Source organism: Cervus elaphus, chromosome 27, assembly GCF_910594005.1.
Source record: "Cervus elaphus chromosome 27, mCerEla1.1, whole genome shotgun sequence".
Lineage (NCBI taxonomy): Eukaryota > Metazoa > Chordata > Mammalia > Artiodactyla > Cervidae > Cervus > Cervus elaphus.
Window position 1 is genome coordinate 49,615,706 of NC_057841.1, and position 19,295 is coordinate 49,635,000.

General features: G+C 39.2%; 1 protein-coding gene across 2 annotated transcripts in view; it reads right to left on the reverse strand.

Annotated features, from left to right (window-relative positions):
* The window catches only part of SKOR2 (SKI family transcriptional corepressor 2), a 54,298-nt gene that overhangs the window by 15,695 nt on the left and 19,308 nt on the right, over window positions 1–19,295 (reverse strand). For both annotated transcript variants that reach the window (XM_043889234.1, XM_043889235.1), the window contains 2 exons: window positions 8,064–8,129; window positions 7,587–7,685 (listed from right to left, as the gene is read on the reverse strand). In XM_043889234.1, the coding sequence (XP_043745169.1) occupies window positions 7,587–7,685; window positions 8,064–8,129 (165 nt within the window). The remainder of the gene's footprint in view (window positions 1–7,586; window positions 7,686–8,063; window positions 8,130–19,295) is intronic.

Sequence of the window (19,295 nt, forward strand, 5' to 3'; positions counted from 1 at the left end):
AGAGTCACGCAGGACTGAGCAACTGAACAACAAATCTTTCTATAATATTTGAATTCATTTCCCAACCTCAAGCACGTATTTTTAATAATTTTTAAGACATTTAAATTTAATTATTTTAATTTTAAGAGACTTTAAAAACAATAGAGCAGTTTTAGGTTCCCAACAAAATTAAGAAGAAGCTACAGAGATTTCCTATACATACTCCCCCATGACCAACATCACTCACCAGAACTGACCACCAAGAATGAACCTACACTGACATGCCGTTATCACCTGAAGTCCATAGTTTACCTTAGGATTCACTCTTGGTGTTGTACAGTCTATGTGTTTGGACAAGTATATAGTGACATGTCTCTGTCCTCACAATATTGGGCAGAATATTCTCACTGCCCTGAAATCCTCCATGCTCTACTTATTCACTGTTCCCCTCCACTCCATCTCTAGCAGACTTGATCTTTTTATCGTCTCCACAGTCTTGCTTTTTATAACATATATTTTTTAAAAGACCCATTTCCTATTCTCATCTCAGAACGTGATGGGAAAGTCACTGTAATAGAGGTAAGTCTGTAGGACTGTGCAAGGGTTAAATGAGGAGGCCTGATTCCCATGGAGGGTGAAGGGCGAGGGAAGGGGGAGGAGATGTGATCAGCACTCCGCTAAAACGTGGAGGCTGAGTGGGGAACAGTGGGGAACAGCTGACTACAGCAAAGAGGGTGGAGGAAGCTCCTTGCGCCCCGTCACCCGCCAAACCACGCTTGTCTTCACACATGCATTGTACTCCCGGCCACCGTGTGATCGCCGCTGGTATGGCCTTGCCCTTCTAGCAAACCTCTCCTGTTTCTTTAAGCTCGAATGTTATGTCTCCCACAATGTTCTCTGAGTCTCCTGCCCTCTCCTGCCAGAATCGGTCATTCTTCTCTTCTACTCCTCCAGTACTCTACACATACCTTTGTTAATGCATCCACAGTTTGTACTATGATTAGCTGTTATACATGTGTCTCTGAGTGAAACAGTGAGGGCAGGCAGATATATTTTAGACACTTCTAAAACTTCCAAAGCCCACCACAGTGCTTGACACACGGCAGGGGCTGGTTAATGAATGAGGAATGAAAAGAGCACTGAAATATCCACCAGAAGGTCTGGATCCGCCTGGAATGACAGTTACCCGGCTCTGCAGGCTCAGACCCTTATCCGAACAAACAAGGGTACAGAACGATGTGCTCTGTAAGGCCCTTTCCTGCTCTAGTGCTTTAAGATTTGATGACAAGGTGAGTTGACTTGGTTGGGCTTCAGACACCCAGTTCTCTTTCCTGTGCTGGTAGATGGGGAGTGGGTAATTTTGACTTGCACTGGTAACAATTAGGAGTCAGGGACTGTATGAGGGGCTGGCATCCACCCGCCACCTCAGGATGCTCTGGAGGTGGGTCAAAGCCCATAGACTGGGCACAAGGCAATAGGAACCAGCATTCCACCAGCATCCGTGGCCCCAAGCCTGGGCCAGACACCTTCAGAAGACCAGTGTGCTTTCCAGAGGCCAGAGTCATCCCAAGCAGGCATCCATCTGTGAAGACGAGACCTGCCCTCTGAGCCTTGGCAGCTTCCTCTGTCCCTTTCGAGCTCCTCAGTGCTTCTGATCAGGGGGGGAACTGAGGTGGGTGGGAATGAAGCGTGCCTGAAGCTGGCTGTGCCACCTCCCTGGAATCCCAGGAGAGTCTGATTTTGGAGGAGGAAAGAGCTAAGGGCAATTTAGAGTGGAATGATGGTAACTAGCCCTTACTTAATTCACGCTCATGGCTCTCTGATGGCATACAATACAATTCTTTAAATTAAAATGAAAAAAAAAAAAAGCCATTAAAGTGATAGAAAAATGGTGAATATTTTTATAAAACTGGATTGAGGAAAGCTGTCAAAGACAAAAAGCAAGCCAGAAAGACTGATAGATTTGATTAGAAAAAAATTTAAAGCTTTGATGTGACAAACGTGAACATAAAACACCAAAGTCAACATTTTAAAATGAATTGAAGCAAAAAAAAATTTGCAACATGATACAGAATTAATACTTTAGTATGTAAAGAGTTCACACAAACCATAAGAAAATGAACACATCAAAAGAAATATGAGGAAAGAATATAATGGGCATTCACAACATGTACAAAGGGATGGCAGATAGGCAAAGTGTTCAATATCCTCAGCAATGAAAGAAAAGGAAATAATATGAGGAACCACTTTTTCCATTTAAGTTACCAAAGATCTAAAGAAAAGATGATACGTGGTGTTTCAAGGATGGGAATATGAATTAGTACAACCTTTTGAGAAAGCAACATAAAATTTTGCAAGAGCTTTCAAAAGATCATATCTTTGACACAGCAATTCTTTCAGGAGTTTATCCTAAGAAAATGATCATGGATTTGTGCAAAGATTTAGTAACAATGATGTCTAAAACTTGGATAAACTTTAATGTCCAATATAAGACTACATTTATAGACTGCTGGGAAGTCAAGAAAAGAAGTTCACATTAAGCGGAAAAAAGGAAGATTAAAAAAATAGTGTGTGTAATATTTTATTTTGTTTAAAAAATGATTTAATATGCATTAGAAAGGCTGAAACTCCAAAATGTTGACATTGGTTTTCTCTAGGTGACAAGATTATGGGTGATTTTTTACTTTCTTTCTTTTATATTTCTGCATACTTAAACTCTTCTACAACAAGCATAACTTGGGAGATATAAAGATTGCTAACTGGCAAAAGAAAAAAACTAAAAAGTTTGCTATGTTCTAAGGCGATGAAGGCACAATTTAACTGGAGATGGAAAAAGCAGTAAGCTTATTTCTCTAATGAGATTTACTTAAAGCCCAACTATTTTTGGGAAGATGACAGCATAAAAGGAGGTGGCAGAAAAAGCACCGAAGGCAGTCTGCCAGCCAAACACAGAGGCAACACCTGTGTTCTGCAAACACGGACCGTCTGAAAAGCCAAACAATCTTTCAAATAGCAACAAGAAGTACCCAGCCTACCTTCCTGGCACCAGAAATAAGAGGACTCATATGGTAGATCTAATTCCCCCAGTAGAGCCTACTTATCAAGCAATAAGCTTGGGGGCTTATTTCATTTACACAGCCTTCATTTTGTTGTCACTGCTTTTAAAGGATAATAGAGACTTTGGTCCGTACCATGTTTTAGAAACTCCCTTCCCTCCTTCTCCAGAGGGCACTATACAAAGAGTGAGCAAAGAAGAATTCTATGATTCTACCGATCTTAGAATGAATTTAGTAACAGTCACAGGTGAAAGATGGGATGACCATATTTGGATAGACGAAATGTAGTTGGGTCTTCTAAGTAATCTTAAAAGGAACTCGGAAAACAGATTTTTAAATAAAAATCTAAAACGATGACATGATTAACACCTACCAGCTAAGTTTTTCACAAAGCCTCAGTCATTAGCGCTTCCTTGTAAACTACTGGCCTTTCTACTTGGTTCTCTCAGTGCCATGAATTTGTCATCATATCTGCAAATCTAAGGACTCAATTCATGAGTCCTCACTAGTCTCCTTTATCAGTGATCCAATCTCATCTTCATTATGAGCTTTAATCTTTTTGAATATGACACCAAAACTTACATCAACCATTGATTGAGAGTACGCTATATGCCCACAATTTGCTGGGTGGACAGCAACAAAGACTCTTTCCTCAACTTATTTACAATACTGTCAGGCGGAGGGTGAAAAAATCAGTGAGAAGCTAACACAAAACACCAGTGGAACTAGGACTTCAGCAAAGAGTGCATACTGCAAGAGCGGGAAGGCTTCCTGGAGGTGGCGGAACTTGAGCAATGTTCCAAGTGATGAGGCGCACCTAGACGAGGGGGGTTTTTGGACTAGAGAAGCAAGAGGTGTAGAGGTGGAAAGTGAGGGATGAGGGCTGTCCGTGGGGTAACGAGCTGAACAGGGGAGAAGTGGGAATAAGCAGGGTGGATGGGGTGAGTCAGGAGTCAGATTAGTTGCAATATGATCAGCAACAGAGAATCACTATAGGGGGTGGAAGATGTGGCACCAAAGTAGATTTTTAGGGAGGCTGGGCTAATGGCAGCAAGCAGAAAGAGCTGGAGTGGGGAAGAGAGGTGAGGACCTAGGGTTACCCCCTGCAGCAGTGACATGAGAGAGAGGGGAGGCGGGGTGAGGGCCTTCTCCACTGGTGACCTCATCCAGCAACCTTTTGGCAGGTCCCAGGTCAGGGCTAGGCTCTGAGGTTACACTGATGGCTAGTGGCAAGACAGTAAAATGACTGAAAAGCTACAGCAAAGGCCTGAATGCTGTCATAAAGGTAGGTGCCAGGTGCTGGAGAAGGGAGGAAGGAGAGATTCACTAGGGAAGGCAGATACAGTGTCATGACAAAATGATGACTGGATTTGCAGCTGCAACAATGATCAGACCGGTCCTCAGTGGGAGAGCCTGGTGGCATGCTGGGGGCAGGGCCTCTGACCATTCACTCTTGTCCAATTAAACACAGGATGTCACTGCAGGACATGGGACCAGCTGTGCCACTATCACCTCAATGACCTTGACAGAGGTGAAGCTCCTCCTCATCCATTTCCTCCAACTCTTATTTCTACCCAATTCTAGATTACATTTCTCCCACCTTTCCTGAGGATCCCCTCCTGACTTCTCTTTGCTTGTCTGCTCAGTTGGACAACTAAATGGAATTGTCTTGTATCAAAACCAGGTTCGCTGCCTGTCCCATCCTCTATAACTACAGCCCGATAAAGCTCTAGAAGTTCTGCTTTCTAATATCAGCTGCTTTACCATAAAGCCCTTTTAGGAACATAAGTATTACACTTAAAATGGTGATAGTAACAACGACTCACATTACTATGGATCAGTCACTATGCTAAACACTTTATACATTTTAATCCTCTCTGCAATGCCACAAAGTGGGTGCTAGTATTGTTCCACAGTTGAAAAGGAGGTCGGGTAAAAAATCTGTCTAAGGTCACTCTGTGGGGAAGTCGAGGTCCAAACCTGGAGACCCAGCTACTAACCACCATGCTCTGTATTCTACAAATGCTTTTCAAGAACTCAATGCTAATGAATAATCTCCTCTTCCTCCTCCTGCTTCTTCATCACCATCACTGTCACTGCTGATGCTATCAAGCACTTATCCTATGCTAGGGATGTTCTCGGACTTTCACGTGGATCCTCTCATATAGTCCTCATCTTTCTATGAGACTGGGATTACCTGGCCCATGTTCCAGTTTCCGAGGTCCTACAACCGGAGGTAGCAGAGCTACAAAGTAGCTCAGGGGATTTTGAGCCTGGAATCGTTAAGTCACAGGTGATAACAGCCTATGTCCCCAGTGTTCTAAGGGAATTAGATTTGAACTGTCCTGACTGAATCCACCTCCTGGTGAAACGCTCTGGCTGGGTTTCCTCTCTGCTTCCTTCTGATGTGGCTTTACAAAGTTCCGTCCTCCCCTCTCCACCTGAGCGAATCTAAATCTGTCCGCCAGCCTCACAAACTCTCACGTCTAGTTAACAAGCACATAATGGGCATTTGCTATTTTCACTGGTGTGAAATTAACTGCCTCTTTGTGGTGGGTCTAAACCACGCATTATTCAAACTTGGGTACCCACACCACTTCCTTGGTCAGTGGAGTACACTGCAGATAAAAAAGAGTAAAACTTTTCTGTTGTTTAATCGAAGTGCTTCATACACGTGGCAACACAGAGGAGTCATCCTAATTCACAACAAAAGGATGAGTGATGGGTCTGAATGGAAACTGGGATCCCAACTTTTGAAAAAAACAGAAACATCTACATGTTTTATAATAATTAGTAAGAAATGTGTAAATTACTTAATTTCTTAAAATGATTTTGTTTTTTCTTGGCTGTGCCATGGCATGTAGGGTCTTAGTTCCCTGACCAGGGATTGAACTCATGCCCCATGCAGTGGAAGCACAGAGTCTTAACCACTGTGCTGCCAGGGGAGTCTCAATTCCTTAAAACAGTTGATCAACTTCTATTAGTGGGAAAAATTATGGCTATCCTGGCTTCACAGGGAGTTAGGCAGACACTCTGGGGACTCACTGGGGTCTGGATCCAGTCTGCTGGATCTGCAGACTCAACAATTAGATAAACATCAGCTTAGAGGGGACACAAATCACTCAGTGTCTACTCACTGCTGCAAGGATCTGTACAGTCGTTCTTAAGGTACATTTTTTTTAGAAACTGGAGGATCCTGGATCCTTTGGAAGCACCTGTTTTTTAAGGTCTCAAAGATATTTTTACTATGTTCCTCTTTTTCTTAGCTCTACAAATATCATGATCCTAACACACTGTCTAGAGCTGTTGGTCATTCTCTTCCCTTTGATCTTATTCTAAGCCACAGCAAGCATTCTCCAAATTCAAAATACTCAAGTATCATCATGAGCTCCAAACCTCCCATGTGGACACTGACAGAGCCCAAACTTGGCCAACTCTGTTGTTTCTTGTGGCTAGAACTCTCTTCCATCATGAGCCCTCTTCATTTTTATCCCTGCTAAACATTCTGGTGTAAGTTAGTCTGACATGTTACCAGGAACCCAGTACTGTTCAAAACTGCTACCCAAGAGGGCAAGTCTTTCAGTTGTGCAGACGATTACATTTGAGAAGCTCTGGCAGACCTTTGTGTTCCTACTATTAAAATTGCCACAATTACTGAAAAGTCTTTTTCCAGATATTTGCCTGTGACTCTTGCCCAGGAATTATCAACATGAGTTTTCTGATTTTTGGTTTAATAAACAAAGGGTACTGACATGCTCAAAGTGTCCCAGAATAAAAGTAAATATATTTACATATTATTTTATTTCCCACTTTCCTCTCTCTGGAGAAAGGAATATGACTAAATGAAACTTCAAAAAGTTTGAAAAACACTACTGTAATTTACTTGGTCATGGATGAACTTTTTGGTCAACCCAGTACTTATCTAAGAGTGATTCAGAACATGACTGGAGAATTTAAGAAATCTGGACACCTATCATAGGTCTTTCTGAAATTCTAGGACTCTGCAAGCAGAACCAACAGTTTTTATGCCATAATTTCTTTTGCCAATAAATCTGGAATGAAATTTTAGTGCTAAATATGGATGGAGAATCTCAAACTACTAAAATTATACTAATTTTAATTAATAAAATATAGGTATATTGAATTGTTAAATTTTAAATCTTCATATTTCAAGTACCAGGCAGCTCTCTAGCACTATCTGAGAAAAGGAATTAACTATTCTTTTGTTTTTCCTACCTTAGAGAAAAAAATACTTGAGTAGTTCTTTTGTTTTAAAAATGTTAATATATTTATTTAAATATATCTATATATTTAAGGGTATATTTGCATACATGTTTTAAATGTACACAATATATATATGCACAAACATATCTACCAATACAATTAATACCAAAAGGTTCTTATAAGAAATTTTATCTGTGAGCTGATAAAATAAATAACAGGCTAAAATTTCCAAATACTAAAGAGATCACAGGAAGATCATGTACTTACACTGACTAATAAAAATGTTATCAAATATCATAATGCAATGAAATAAAAGTGATTTCTTACTGAATACTGGGAAAGATGTATTTCCTTTTAACACTTGGAATTCTTGTTCGAGTCGTCTCCGTAAATCTATTTGTTCAAATAAAACCTTCTGAAGTTCTTCTAATAAAGAAAAAAAAGAGTCATTTTACTAATCTTTACAAATAACTCTCCAGAGAACTGTTATATATGGCAATTTATTATTATAAGACAAAATATTTTACTAGTTTAAAAAGTGTTGCATAGACATAGGATAGATTTTGTGCAGAAATCCATGAATATAAATCAATGTAATATATTATTTTAAAGTATTATATTACAGTGTCATGTATTGATTGATATGTATGCATTAATCTCAATTATATCCACCCAATGGTCCATATATTATTCATATGTTGCTTGTCAAGCTTAAAATATGGTGCAGAGCAAAAATATCCTCCTATTATCTCTTTAGTCTTTTAAAGCTAAGAGAAGTTCCACAGAATTAAAACTTTTCTTTACCTTTCCCCATATTTTCTACATCCTTTTTGAGTGAATGAGGCGAATTCGTCTCCTGTGTGTGCTCACCTTATAAAAAAGGAGGAAAAAATATTAGTTTTGTGTAGACTATTTTCTGCAAGTTTTTACTTTCACTTTCTATCTACAAAAGAGTGCATTTAATATAACTTCAAAGTGGAAGTCCTCAGAGCCAGAGTTGTCCTCATTTGCTCCTGTATCCTTCCCCTAAAGCACGGCGGGGCGGGGTTGGAGGGACAGAACTGAGGTCAGAGTCCACCTACACCACGATGGTGGCTCCACGAAAGCACACTCTAGATGTCACCGCATCCTGGCCCCCATCACCACCCAGTCTTTACCACGATGCTAACTGTTAGAACAGCAAAAGAGGAGGTAGAACAGTCGACATTTCTAGTGGAAGTCTGATCAGAGTCCCTCTGTTTCTAGAAGCGAAGAAGCCTGCTGTTAATTGGAAGGTCCCCAGGACCAGAAGAAGCAGCCTTCAGTCTTCTTGGGTCACCAAAATGGGCAGTGAAGAAGAAGTGGGAGGAGGCTTTAGGTGTCCCTGGGAGAGAATATATGAGCCTGCTGTGTGTGTGTGTGTGCGTGCTAAGTCGCTTCGGTCGTGTCCGACTCTGTGACCCTATGGACTGTAGCCCACTAGGCTACTCTGTCCATGGGGTTCTCCAGGCAAGAATACTGGAGTGGGTTGCCATGCCCTCCTCCAGGGGATGTTCCCAACCCAGGGATCAAAGCAAATTGCAGGCAGATTCTTTACCCTCTGAGCCACCAGGGAAGTGGTTTCCTAATAATTGATACGTTGTTTAAGAGGAAATCAACCTAAGTGAGCGGTGTGAAATAAGTCATGTAACTTTGTAACAATCACATGCTTACTGATGATAATTTCTTAACTATGATAATTTCTTAATTACTCGTCTTCAACCATACAAACCATATTATGGATAGAGCTTAGATTGTTGTTCTTAACTATTTTGCAGGTGCTAACTAGAATGATAGCAAGCCAAGAAAGTGTATAGCTAAGTCATAAATTCAGTCTATATAATCCAGAAAACATAAGCAAGGAAATGTAATCATTCAACTATCAGAATTTTTTAAAAATCTCAACTTGCTATCTGCAATTATCCAAATAATTTAATTAAGCTTTCCATTTTCATCTAAAGCGATGTGGCCGTCCAGCAAGTGTGCTCTGAGGAGGTTTCCTGAATGCCCCTCCTCTCTCCCTCGGGTTAGCTCTTCTGTATCCCTGGTGCTGCTCCCTCGCAGCCTTCTGCACCTAGGAGGCAGCGTACTATTTGGAAGCAAGTGCTCTGTCTTTTCTGTATGGCCAGTGCCTATTACAGTGCTAGACACATGCTAGGTATTCAATAAAGTCTTTCCAACTGTCACTGAAAGGGACCTGGGCAGTCATGAATTCTAAATTACAACACAGATCAGATAGATCATTTCAGTTCTCTTCTCATTGTGTTTTAATTTTCCTTCTTCAGCAAGAAATAGAATGGAAGTGGTCCTGGGCACCTGCAGGAATACTGGAAAACTTTACCGTGAAGGTAAAAATTTCTGCAAAGAGGAAAGAAGAATTTCTTCCCAAAGCAGCAGCCTATGGTATCAAGGACAGACAGAGAAATCTTCCACATGATATTATAAACAGCGATTCTGTAGCTTACCTGATGACTGTCAGGAGTATGTGTCTGCAGATGAGCATGTGTGCATATGTGTGCAGATGTAAATACAAATACACAAATATTCACAAGTATGTGCAGAGTTATGGGAAGGCGCTTCCCCTGGCTCCCCATTGTTAATAATATCCAGGGCATACCTGAATTCTTTAATGGCAGCCATTTTCTGTACCATCTAGATCATATTTGCACAAACTCATTCTCACTCTCATCTGGGACATTGCCTCTCTCTACAGACCTTTGAATATTAATACTTTGGCTTTCTTCTCCATATAGTAAAATAATGAGAAAATATCTGCAAAGCTTTTTACATACAGATCTCAATATAATTCCTATAAATTACTATTATCTAAAAGAAAGGCTTCCCTGGTGGCTCAAGTGGTAAAGAATCTGTCTGCAGTGCAGGAGACCCAGGTTTGATCTCTGAGTCAGGAAGATCCCGTGGAGAAGGAAATGGCAATCCACTCCAGTATTCTTGCCTGGAGAATTCCATGGATAGAGGAAGCCTGGTGGGCTACAGTCCACCAGGTCACAAAGAGTCAGACATGACCGAGCACTAACACTAAAAGAAGAGTAACCTGCAGGTTGACCACAAATCATACATACATACATCAGGAATGCGTGCGTGTGTGCTAAGGTGCTTCAGTCATGTCTGACTCTTTGTAACCCTATGGACTGTTGCTTACCAGGCTCCTCTGTCCATGGAGATCTCCAGGCAAGAATACTGGAATGAGTTGCAATGTTCTCCTCCAGGGGAACTTCCCCACCCTGGGATCAAACCCACGTCTCTTACATTTCCTGTATTGGCCACTAGTGCCACCTGGGAAGCCCCATAAACCAAGAAAAATGGTATTTAAAAATGAAGGTAAATTCATATTATGTGCAGCTTTGCCTTTGTTTACTTTAGAGTCAGCTAACCAGTTAAACTCATAGATGTTTCATATCTACATGTTGAGGCTGAACAAGAGATGAAACGAGCGTGCACACATTTCTGTAACTATCTACAGAGCATAGTGAGATTTCATCATTCTACAACTTCCCCAACCACTCAACACATGATTTAAATGACAGTTTCTGAATAAGCAACTCTAGAAGCCATTTGCTTATCACATTATAGACCAGTTTCTTTTTGACCTATTAATGTATTTTGTGGACTATTTACCTTATATTACATTTCAACTAGATAATTAATTTCAAAAATTAATATATGATATGTAAAAATGCATATCTTTTCCACTTCACAGTAAGTTTACATATCTATGAAGCATTAAACAAATAGGTAGTAAATGAAAACTATATAAATAACAGGCAAATCTACTGGTAACATAACAAAGTTTTCATCTACTTTGTAGAGGTTTTAATAATATTTTACATCAGTGTCTATTTTAAACAGATATTTTGTTACAGCTTCTCAGGAAAATCTGCCAATTTTGAGTTCAGAAGGTTCAAATGTCTCACTTACAAAGGGTTTTAAAAATTGGGTCAATGTTAGGTAAATAAGGAGCATAGAAGCTTCAGTTGCCTTTTGTATATCCTTTACTGGACCGTTGCCTTTTGTATATTACTAATCTGTGAAAACCAGATTGTTAATGGTGGTTAAAAATGACCTCTGGGAGCCTGGATATGTTTGTTCACTACTACTGCTAATGTTTTCCATCTGGCTAAAAGAAAAGAAAGCAGTCTAATAGTAGATTAAATAAATGAGATTTAGTTGACAATGAACTTCCCATTTTTATAAATATTCCATCAGGTTAAATGCATTTTACTTTTCCAAAATTAATGAATGGGTTTGGAGACATCCGAAAACGAAAATGCTTACTATCTTCCCATTATATTCTCCCTTAAAAAAAAAAAAAAAGTTACACAAAGGCCAGGGTGGAGGGGGGCATACGATCTTAATGATAAAGAAAATGGTTGAAATAGCTTAAACTTGGAGAATGATGGATAATTCGGGCATAAAATGCATAAAAGAGCCACAGCTCGGGATGAGTCTACACAAATGCACATTTGTGGCGTTGCTTGTGAAGCCTGCTCGCCACAAGAGGGTAGAGACAGCACGATCGCACATCAGAGAAACTACACTTCTGCTGAGTGCAGCGGAGCCCAGAGAGCCTGGAGCCACAAGGTTCCTGCTTCCCTGGTCTCTCCAGGGTCCTCTGGGACCAGGCAGTCCCACATCTCCACCCGACCCCTGGTTCTGCCCTCACGCACACAGTCATTAGAAACTGGAAGTACAAGAGAGACGGATGTGAGCATTCGCCACGCCAAAGCAGGCATGAGCAGTAAATAGCAGATGAAGGGTGAAACTGGAATATCCAAAGGGGGGAAAAAAACCTTAAAAAAGCCAATAGATTGACCAGTGCTACATTTCAAGGCACAATGGTAATGACTTTCTGTTAAACGTCATGGCACACCTCTGCTCGAGACCCTGCAGTGGTCCCCTGTGGTCTACACTGCATGATCCGCTCCAGGTTCTCCAGTAACCCTGTCCCATCCAGCTCCACCAACCTGAATTTCTCTGTCACTAAGCACAAACCCTTTCCCCAAGGCAGACATCTGCTGGCTCTGTTTTAGGTGGTTTCTCTTCCCTAAGGTGCACCCCCACTAGTCCATCCAAAACCAGAAGTCCCCCAAGTGCCACTGACTCTTCCCTACACTAGTTTGGTCTTCCTCAGCTAGAAAATCTGCTTTCTGAAGGCAGAGGAATCCTGCTATACAGGTAACCCCCAATGCCTCTGCTCTAGGGAAGGGTACAGATACATTCCACAAATGCTTGTACTTCATTTAATCCGATCTGCTTTGTGAAAGAAATACAAATTAATGTTATTGTGAAACTCCAATTATCATAATGTTTTTCAAGTACTAACTCATTCCTACAGACCAAAAAAGCATACTTTGATCCATTGTACAGTCTAAGATTTACTCTATATTTTCAGTTTACTGGAGAAGTTTGTGATTATTTCAATTTTTGTTTCTATCTGACATTTGGAAAATTTCTTCCAGGGACAAACAAAACTATAGCACTGAATGTTAACCAAGACATGAAAATGCTAATTCACATACACGTCTGCTGTGGCCTCCAACTGCAAAAAAAAATCTTACATTTTTTAGAGCTCATTTAATTTGAAGAGCCAAATGAGTAGGTCAGATAACCTGTTCTGTTTGTTGGTGGCTGTGAGATGGGAGGAAAAGTTGATTAAATAGATATTATGTTCTCAAGCTAAACTTAAATTCAATAAATAAGCTCATTTAAGTCCTGTATCCTGTATGTATACAGGGCATCTAAGTACAGAGGGTACAATATAAAATGCCTGACATTTGGATGAAGAGTAAAATTGTTGGCATTTGCCTAGCCCTCCTATGGAAATACATCCTCCTTCCTTCTCCTTTCAATCCCACTCTGCTTCCTACTCCTTATCTTGGCTGTCTCCTTTTTAAAGTCTCCTCTGAGCCTGCAACAAGCACTCTATGGCTTTGCCCCAGCCAGCAGCCCCAGGGGTTAGCAAGTTGCTTGTCTTTGAAAGGTCCTTCTGTTCCCCCAGGATGGTTGTTGACAACAATTGATGAAAAACATTTGGAGAAAATACATTTCAGAAAATGCACACTGAAGGGTAAATTTAGTCAATGAAACTATTGTGGTTTGGGGCTGTGTCTATACATGAGATACACATGCATTCTAACATTTGGATGAGGAATAAAAAATTTCATCCACATGTTTTTGTCATTCATGGGGACTCATGTGCTACCATAGGTGTTCTGGTGCAGAGGAATGGACCCTAGAAGAGAAGGCAAGATGTGTAGGCAAAGCTTCTTGTCTGCACACAGTTCCCGGGGTCCTGTCACGCCCTCCGGGCTGGGCTGAGGTCCTGCACTCTGCCTCCCAGCAGCCCCAGCACAGGCAGGCCTGGCATCTGTTGATTGAGAGACTCTTATGTATGTTTTACTTGTGAAGAAAACTGAATTTTCATAATTAATCTTAGTTTTATAATCTGACGTTAAGACTTCTGGAAGTTAATTTTTTGTTCCCCTAACAATCTACCTTAGAGGTACAATTTGGATGGGGTCAAAGTTAATCTACAATTTATATAACTGGTACTTTGAACAATAATCAAGATTTAGCCCAAAGTATGGTTTAGAGAGGTTTTTAAGAACATTTTGCATTAAGGCATTAAAAAATCAATTACACAGAAAGCTAGGTTAAGTAATTTTCTCCTCTATCAGTGGGACGTGGACTTGTGTTAATTTCTTGGTGTTAAAGTCTACATTAAACTCCTCCCCTGTGACTTTTGGCACTGTAGTGAGGTCACAGAACAGAAGAGAAAAGAAAATCAATACCACTGGAGAGGGTATGCTACAAAATGAGCTAACTAAATATTAACTCCATTAACCAAAAAGAATGAACAAGAGCAAGATTAATATCGGTGGGTTTATAGTTTGTGATCAAAATTTATCGTGAGCTGCATACACATTGCTTCTTGAATCAGCATATGAAATTTTTTTGATTAGTGAATTGTGAATTTATTTAGAATTCTCTTGAGTTCTAGAACTTGTCAATTAATGCTATTTTTAATTTTTTTTTCTGGAGAGTTTTAAATTGTCCTTCTCTGTCTCCTTGAGTTGCATATACCTTATTAAAAGCCACAAAAAGAAAATGTTTCCATAAATAAAAAGAAATTTATATCTGAAATATGAGGATTAGTTCACTTCAAATACATATATTTAAATACATCAAGTCATTGTTCATAAAAACGTTGGTAGTAATTTAGAGGTGTATAATGAGACCCAAAGTAGTCAAAGTCACCTAGTAGGTGAGAAAATTAAAACTCAGATCTACCAGTCTATGCTTTTTAGACATTTTTTTCTTCTTTTATTTAAAAAAAATTCATAAGCGTGTTTTAAAATAGAATGGAATAATAAATCCGAGTGCCTCATCTGCTATATATTCATGAGAAGTGTAACTGCTTCTTTCTATTCTCAGGAATCCGTCCATAGCATATTAAGTACACTAGAGAATCATACCAATGAAAATCAAATTGATTTTAAAACTTCTATACATATAACAAGATGCAGTCACATTGAGAGTCCAATGGTGCTGGCGTTTCTACACAATGAAAGGGATTGAAATCGAGGATGACTCTACTTCACGTGATTTCCTTGACCTGCAATAGCTTTCAGCTGTCTCACTGGCTTACCCCGCTGCATTCAATTTCAAATCACTTAACTTCACTGAAGTTATTCAAAAAGGATATGCAAAACTTGACTCTGGGATTGCAAGCAAAATGCTGTCATTTAAACTTTTGAGTAGGTAATATTTTGACCAAACTGGCATTCCCCTAATCTTATATTACTTGGCTTTAAAGCCATGGATCTTATTTTAAAGAGACCTATAGAGAAAGGTTCTGGATTCTGGGTGATTTTGGCTGCTTAAAACTTTGTTTGGTCCCTCTAATTACAAAGAAGTATAATATCTGCTATGAGTAAGGTTAATGACCACTAATAGGAAGGATTTTAAAAAATCATTTAAAAATGTAATTTCTTTGAAATTGCTGAAACATAACAGTTACTAGGGGCTTCCCTGGTGGCTCAGCTGGTAAAGAATCCACCTGCAATGCAGGAGACCAAGGTTTGATCCCTTGGTTGGGAAGATCCCCTGGAGAAAGGAATGGTAACCCACTCCAGTATTCTTGCCTGGAGAATTCCACGGACAGAGAAGCCTGGTGGGCTACAGTCCATGGGATCACAAAGAATAGGACACAACTGAGCAATTGACACTCACTTTCACTCAACAGTTACCAACAGGGCTGAAAGGTGGAACAAAGGCCAAACTTAATTAAAATAGTGAACTAAAAAAATGAACTGGAACTAAATACTGTTGCTAAATCTGTATTAGGGACAAATTGAAGCAAGGCTTTATCTTTATGTTTAGAAAAAGGTCAGAAATCTCCTGATAAACTATAATTATGATTGTCATGGGAGTGAAAAATTCATGTAAAAATAAAAAACTGCATACCAACTTATTAGGTAGTTTATAAAGACATTTCCTTATTCTATATTATACTGTATATGCACAGAAATAAAATACTGATATTATCCAATAATGATGATTGAATTAAACACTGGCTAAAGAGACATATGGCTATATAAATCTTATTGGATGTTGTATTGTTTTAGATTACTACAGTATTCATACTGTCTTATAGCTCATACATTTCCTCTTTTTTATTGAAAGTAACTTGAGAACAGGGACTGGTATTGATTCTACCTCTGAATCTCTAGAGCCTGGAGAAATAGCTAGCATGCAGTAGGTGTTAAAGGACACTTGCTCCTTGGAAGAAAAGTTATGACCAACCCAGACAGCTTATTAAAAAGCAGAGACATTGTTTTTACAACAAAAGTTCGTCTAGTCAAAGCTATGGTATTTCTGGCAGTCACGTATGGATGTGAGAGTTGGACTATAAAGAAAACTGAGCATCGAAGAATTGATGCTTTTGAGCTGTGGTATTGGAGAAGACTCCTGAGAGTCCCTTGGACTGCAAGGAGATCCAACCAGTCCATCCTAAAGGAAATCAGTTCTGAATATTCATTGGAAGGACTGATATTGAAGCTGAAACTCCAATACATTGGCCACCTGATGCGAAGAACTGTCTCCTCTGAAAAGACTTTGATGCTGGCAAAGACTGAAGTTGGGAAGAGAAGGGGATGACAGAGGATGAGATGGTTGGATGGCATCACTGACTCAATGCACCTGAGTTTGAGTAAGCTCCGGGAGTTGGTGATGGACAGGGAAGCCTGGCGTGCTGCAGTCCATGGGGGTCACAAAAGTCAGATACGACTGAGCGTGTTCTGAAATATTTGTGGAGTAATTGAGTAAATAAACAAATGAATGCTATCATGTACATGTGGAAGTTAACAGTTGTTACATGGGGAAAAATAACTCCACTCACCAGCAAGCACTTCATCACAAGGCTTCATAATTTTTTTGGTTCATCTGGATTTTTGATACTTTGCTAAATGAATGGATTCTTGGAGTTTGATCTTAAGCAAGTACCTTAATACCAAAACAGACCAACTGGGGCCTCCCAAGTGGCTCAGTGGTAAAGAATCTGCCTGCCAATGCAGGAGATGCAAGAGATGCAGGCTTGATCCCTGGGTCAGGAAGATCCCTTGGAGGAGGAAATGGCAACCCATCCAGTATATCTTGCCTGAAAAATTTTATGGACAGAGGAGCATGGTGAGCTGCAGTCCATGGGGTTGCAGAGTTGGACATGACTGAGCGAATGAGCATGCACGCATAGGTCAATTGAGTGACCATTTTGGGATTTTCTCCAATGTGCATTGCATTGTGAAGACCATGAATTGATCTTCCCTACAAGCATGTACAGCCAAAAGTAGAGCAAGTCCTACAAAAGCCCAAACTCCCTAACACTTTCTGGTGTTTAAAACATCATTTCTACAGGCTCGGCAAAGGAACCATGAGGATGAAATTCTTGTGACCCCAAGATTCCAAGATAAATTTTAAAAAATATATTCTTCACTCAAACATTTGTTCATTTCAATAATATATTTTCATCCCTTTCACGTCCCACCTGTCTCCCATTCAATACAGGATAATAATAATATGATATAACCTACTACCTACATGCTTCCCTGAATAATGTGAGGATGAAATTGTAATATGGAAAATCGATGTCGAACAAGTTTCTCTGGGAATCTGTATCAAATTAATTATTGTGAGGGAGGGACTAGTAACAGATCAATAGTATGACGAGGTGTTATTACCAACATAACTATTGACTCTACTGCCCTGAGTTCCAGGCACTGAGGAATTTTTATGTGAACACAGATCCTGACTGTACTTTTACTTCCTTCCTTTTGGCATTCGTATTTCCATCTGAACATCAAACAGCAGTCTAGTCTGTGGTTTTGATCCACTCTTGCTATCACCCTTGGTTCACCCCTTCCAAGGCCAGGAGGAACTCATATTCAAATGGAACCAGCCCAGTCATGAAAATTGGAGGAAGACAAAGAAGAGAAATTCAGTTTTTAACAAATCTACAGAGACTATTCATGTATACAGAATCAAGAAGAGGTAATTCAGTAAAGAAATCAATATGTTCTAATACATTTAGATTTCTAATGGGTATACACATTTATTGAAATGTTGACTTAAAATTTTTATAAGAATTATGAATACTGGCTATTAAGGACAAGGTAGGAAATTAAAGTTCCAAAAAGATGATTTCAGATTGTGAAACTTGGATCTTCTCATTAAATCTACGAAAACTATTTTAACAGTTTAAACATCAAATTATACCACAATTTTGTACAAATTATTGATACCTCTTTAAAAACTATGTACATTTTAAATCTTTTATAGAATATTTATAAAATTTTATTTTTATTTTCTTTAAAACTTGCACCCAGAGTTAGAGCTTAGATGCAGAGAGACTTCTAATGAGTTATGCTTTATCGAAATGAAGTCTCATGTGAATTATTCCCTAAATGTGTTATTTTATATTAAATACATATATAGTATAATTTGAACTTTAATATCACCAATAGCCAAAATAAAAACCTCCAAACTTAGGAAAAACAACATTAAAATTAAGCATATACATTACAAAGTACTAATTTTAACAAGCAACATGAAATTAAAACTTGTCTTAAGTAAATGAAAAGTGGGATCCCCATCCTGTCTCTGAGTGGGTTATACATTATTTTAAAAATATAAGTCATTGCTATTTGCAAGTTTTCTCATTTTATTAGACTTTGAGCTTCATGGGAATGCTCAAAGATAGGGTTGTACATAAAATAAAAACAGATAAAAATTCCCCCCAAATTGACAGAGCCACTAGGATGTGACACTGCTTTTAAACTCTTTCTGAGTTGTGTCTATTTTGGTTAAAGAGGAATGGGAATTCTCTTAAGTACTCACTGGTTGTACAACACTGACCTAGCAAAGGTCTCCATCCACATCAGCTGTTGAACTAGCTCGATTAATTTGTATTCACTAGGATACATATAGACTCCCATCGGTGGTTTCCAGGCATGGGAGAAATTGGGCTACTTTTAAATTTATTTTTAGCTATACAGAGCTGCTAAATATCATTTGATCTGAGGCTGAGGAATGTTCTCAAAATTGTTTTTTTATATTCATGAATGTGTTGTTTCCAGTGGCTATTAATTTCTACACATATCAAACAAAGAAAAGCAATTGACTATTCAGAAATGTCTGGGAAATGGCTAGATATTAGAGAATCAATCGAATAGAATTATAAACCCGTGTGCGTGTGTGTGTGTTTGTGTGTGTGTGCAAACCCATCAGAAATGCCTTGGTAGCAATCCTTTCCATTTCAAGCCTCAATTTTGTCAAATATCACACTTAGGGAAAAGGTAGTTCCTGGGCAAAAATCAGTGCCTTTGTGACTTTATGTGTGCACTTTAGATTATCACAGAAAAATCCACATTAAAAAACTTTATCATGTTAGACACAGAGCAAATTCGTGAAAGGTGATTTAAAAAAAAAATTTCTTAAAGGGTT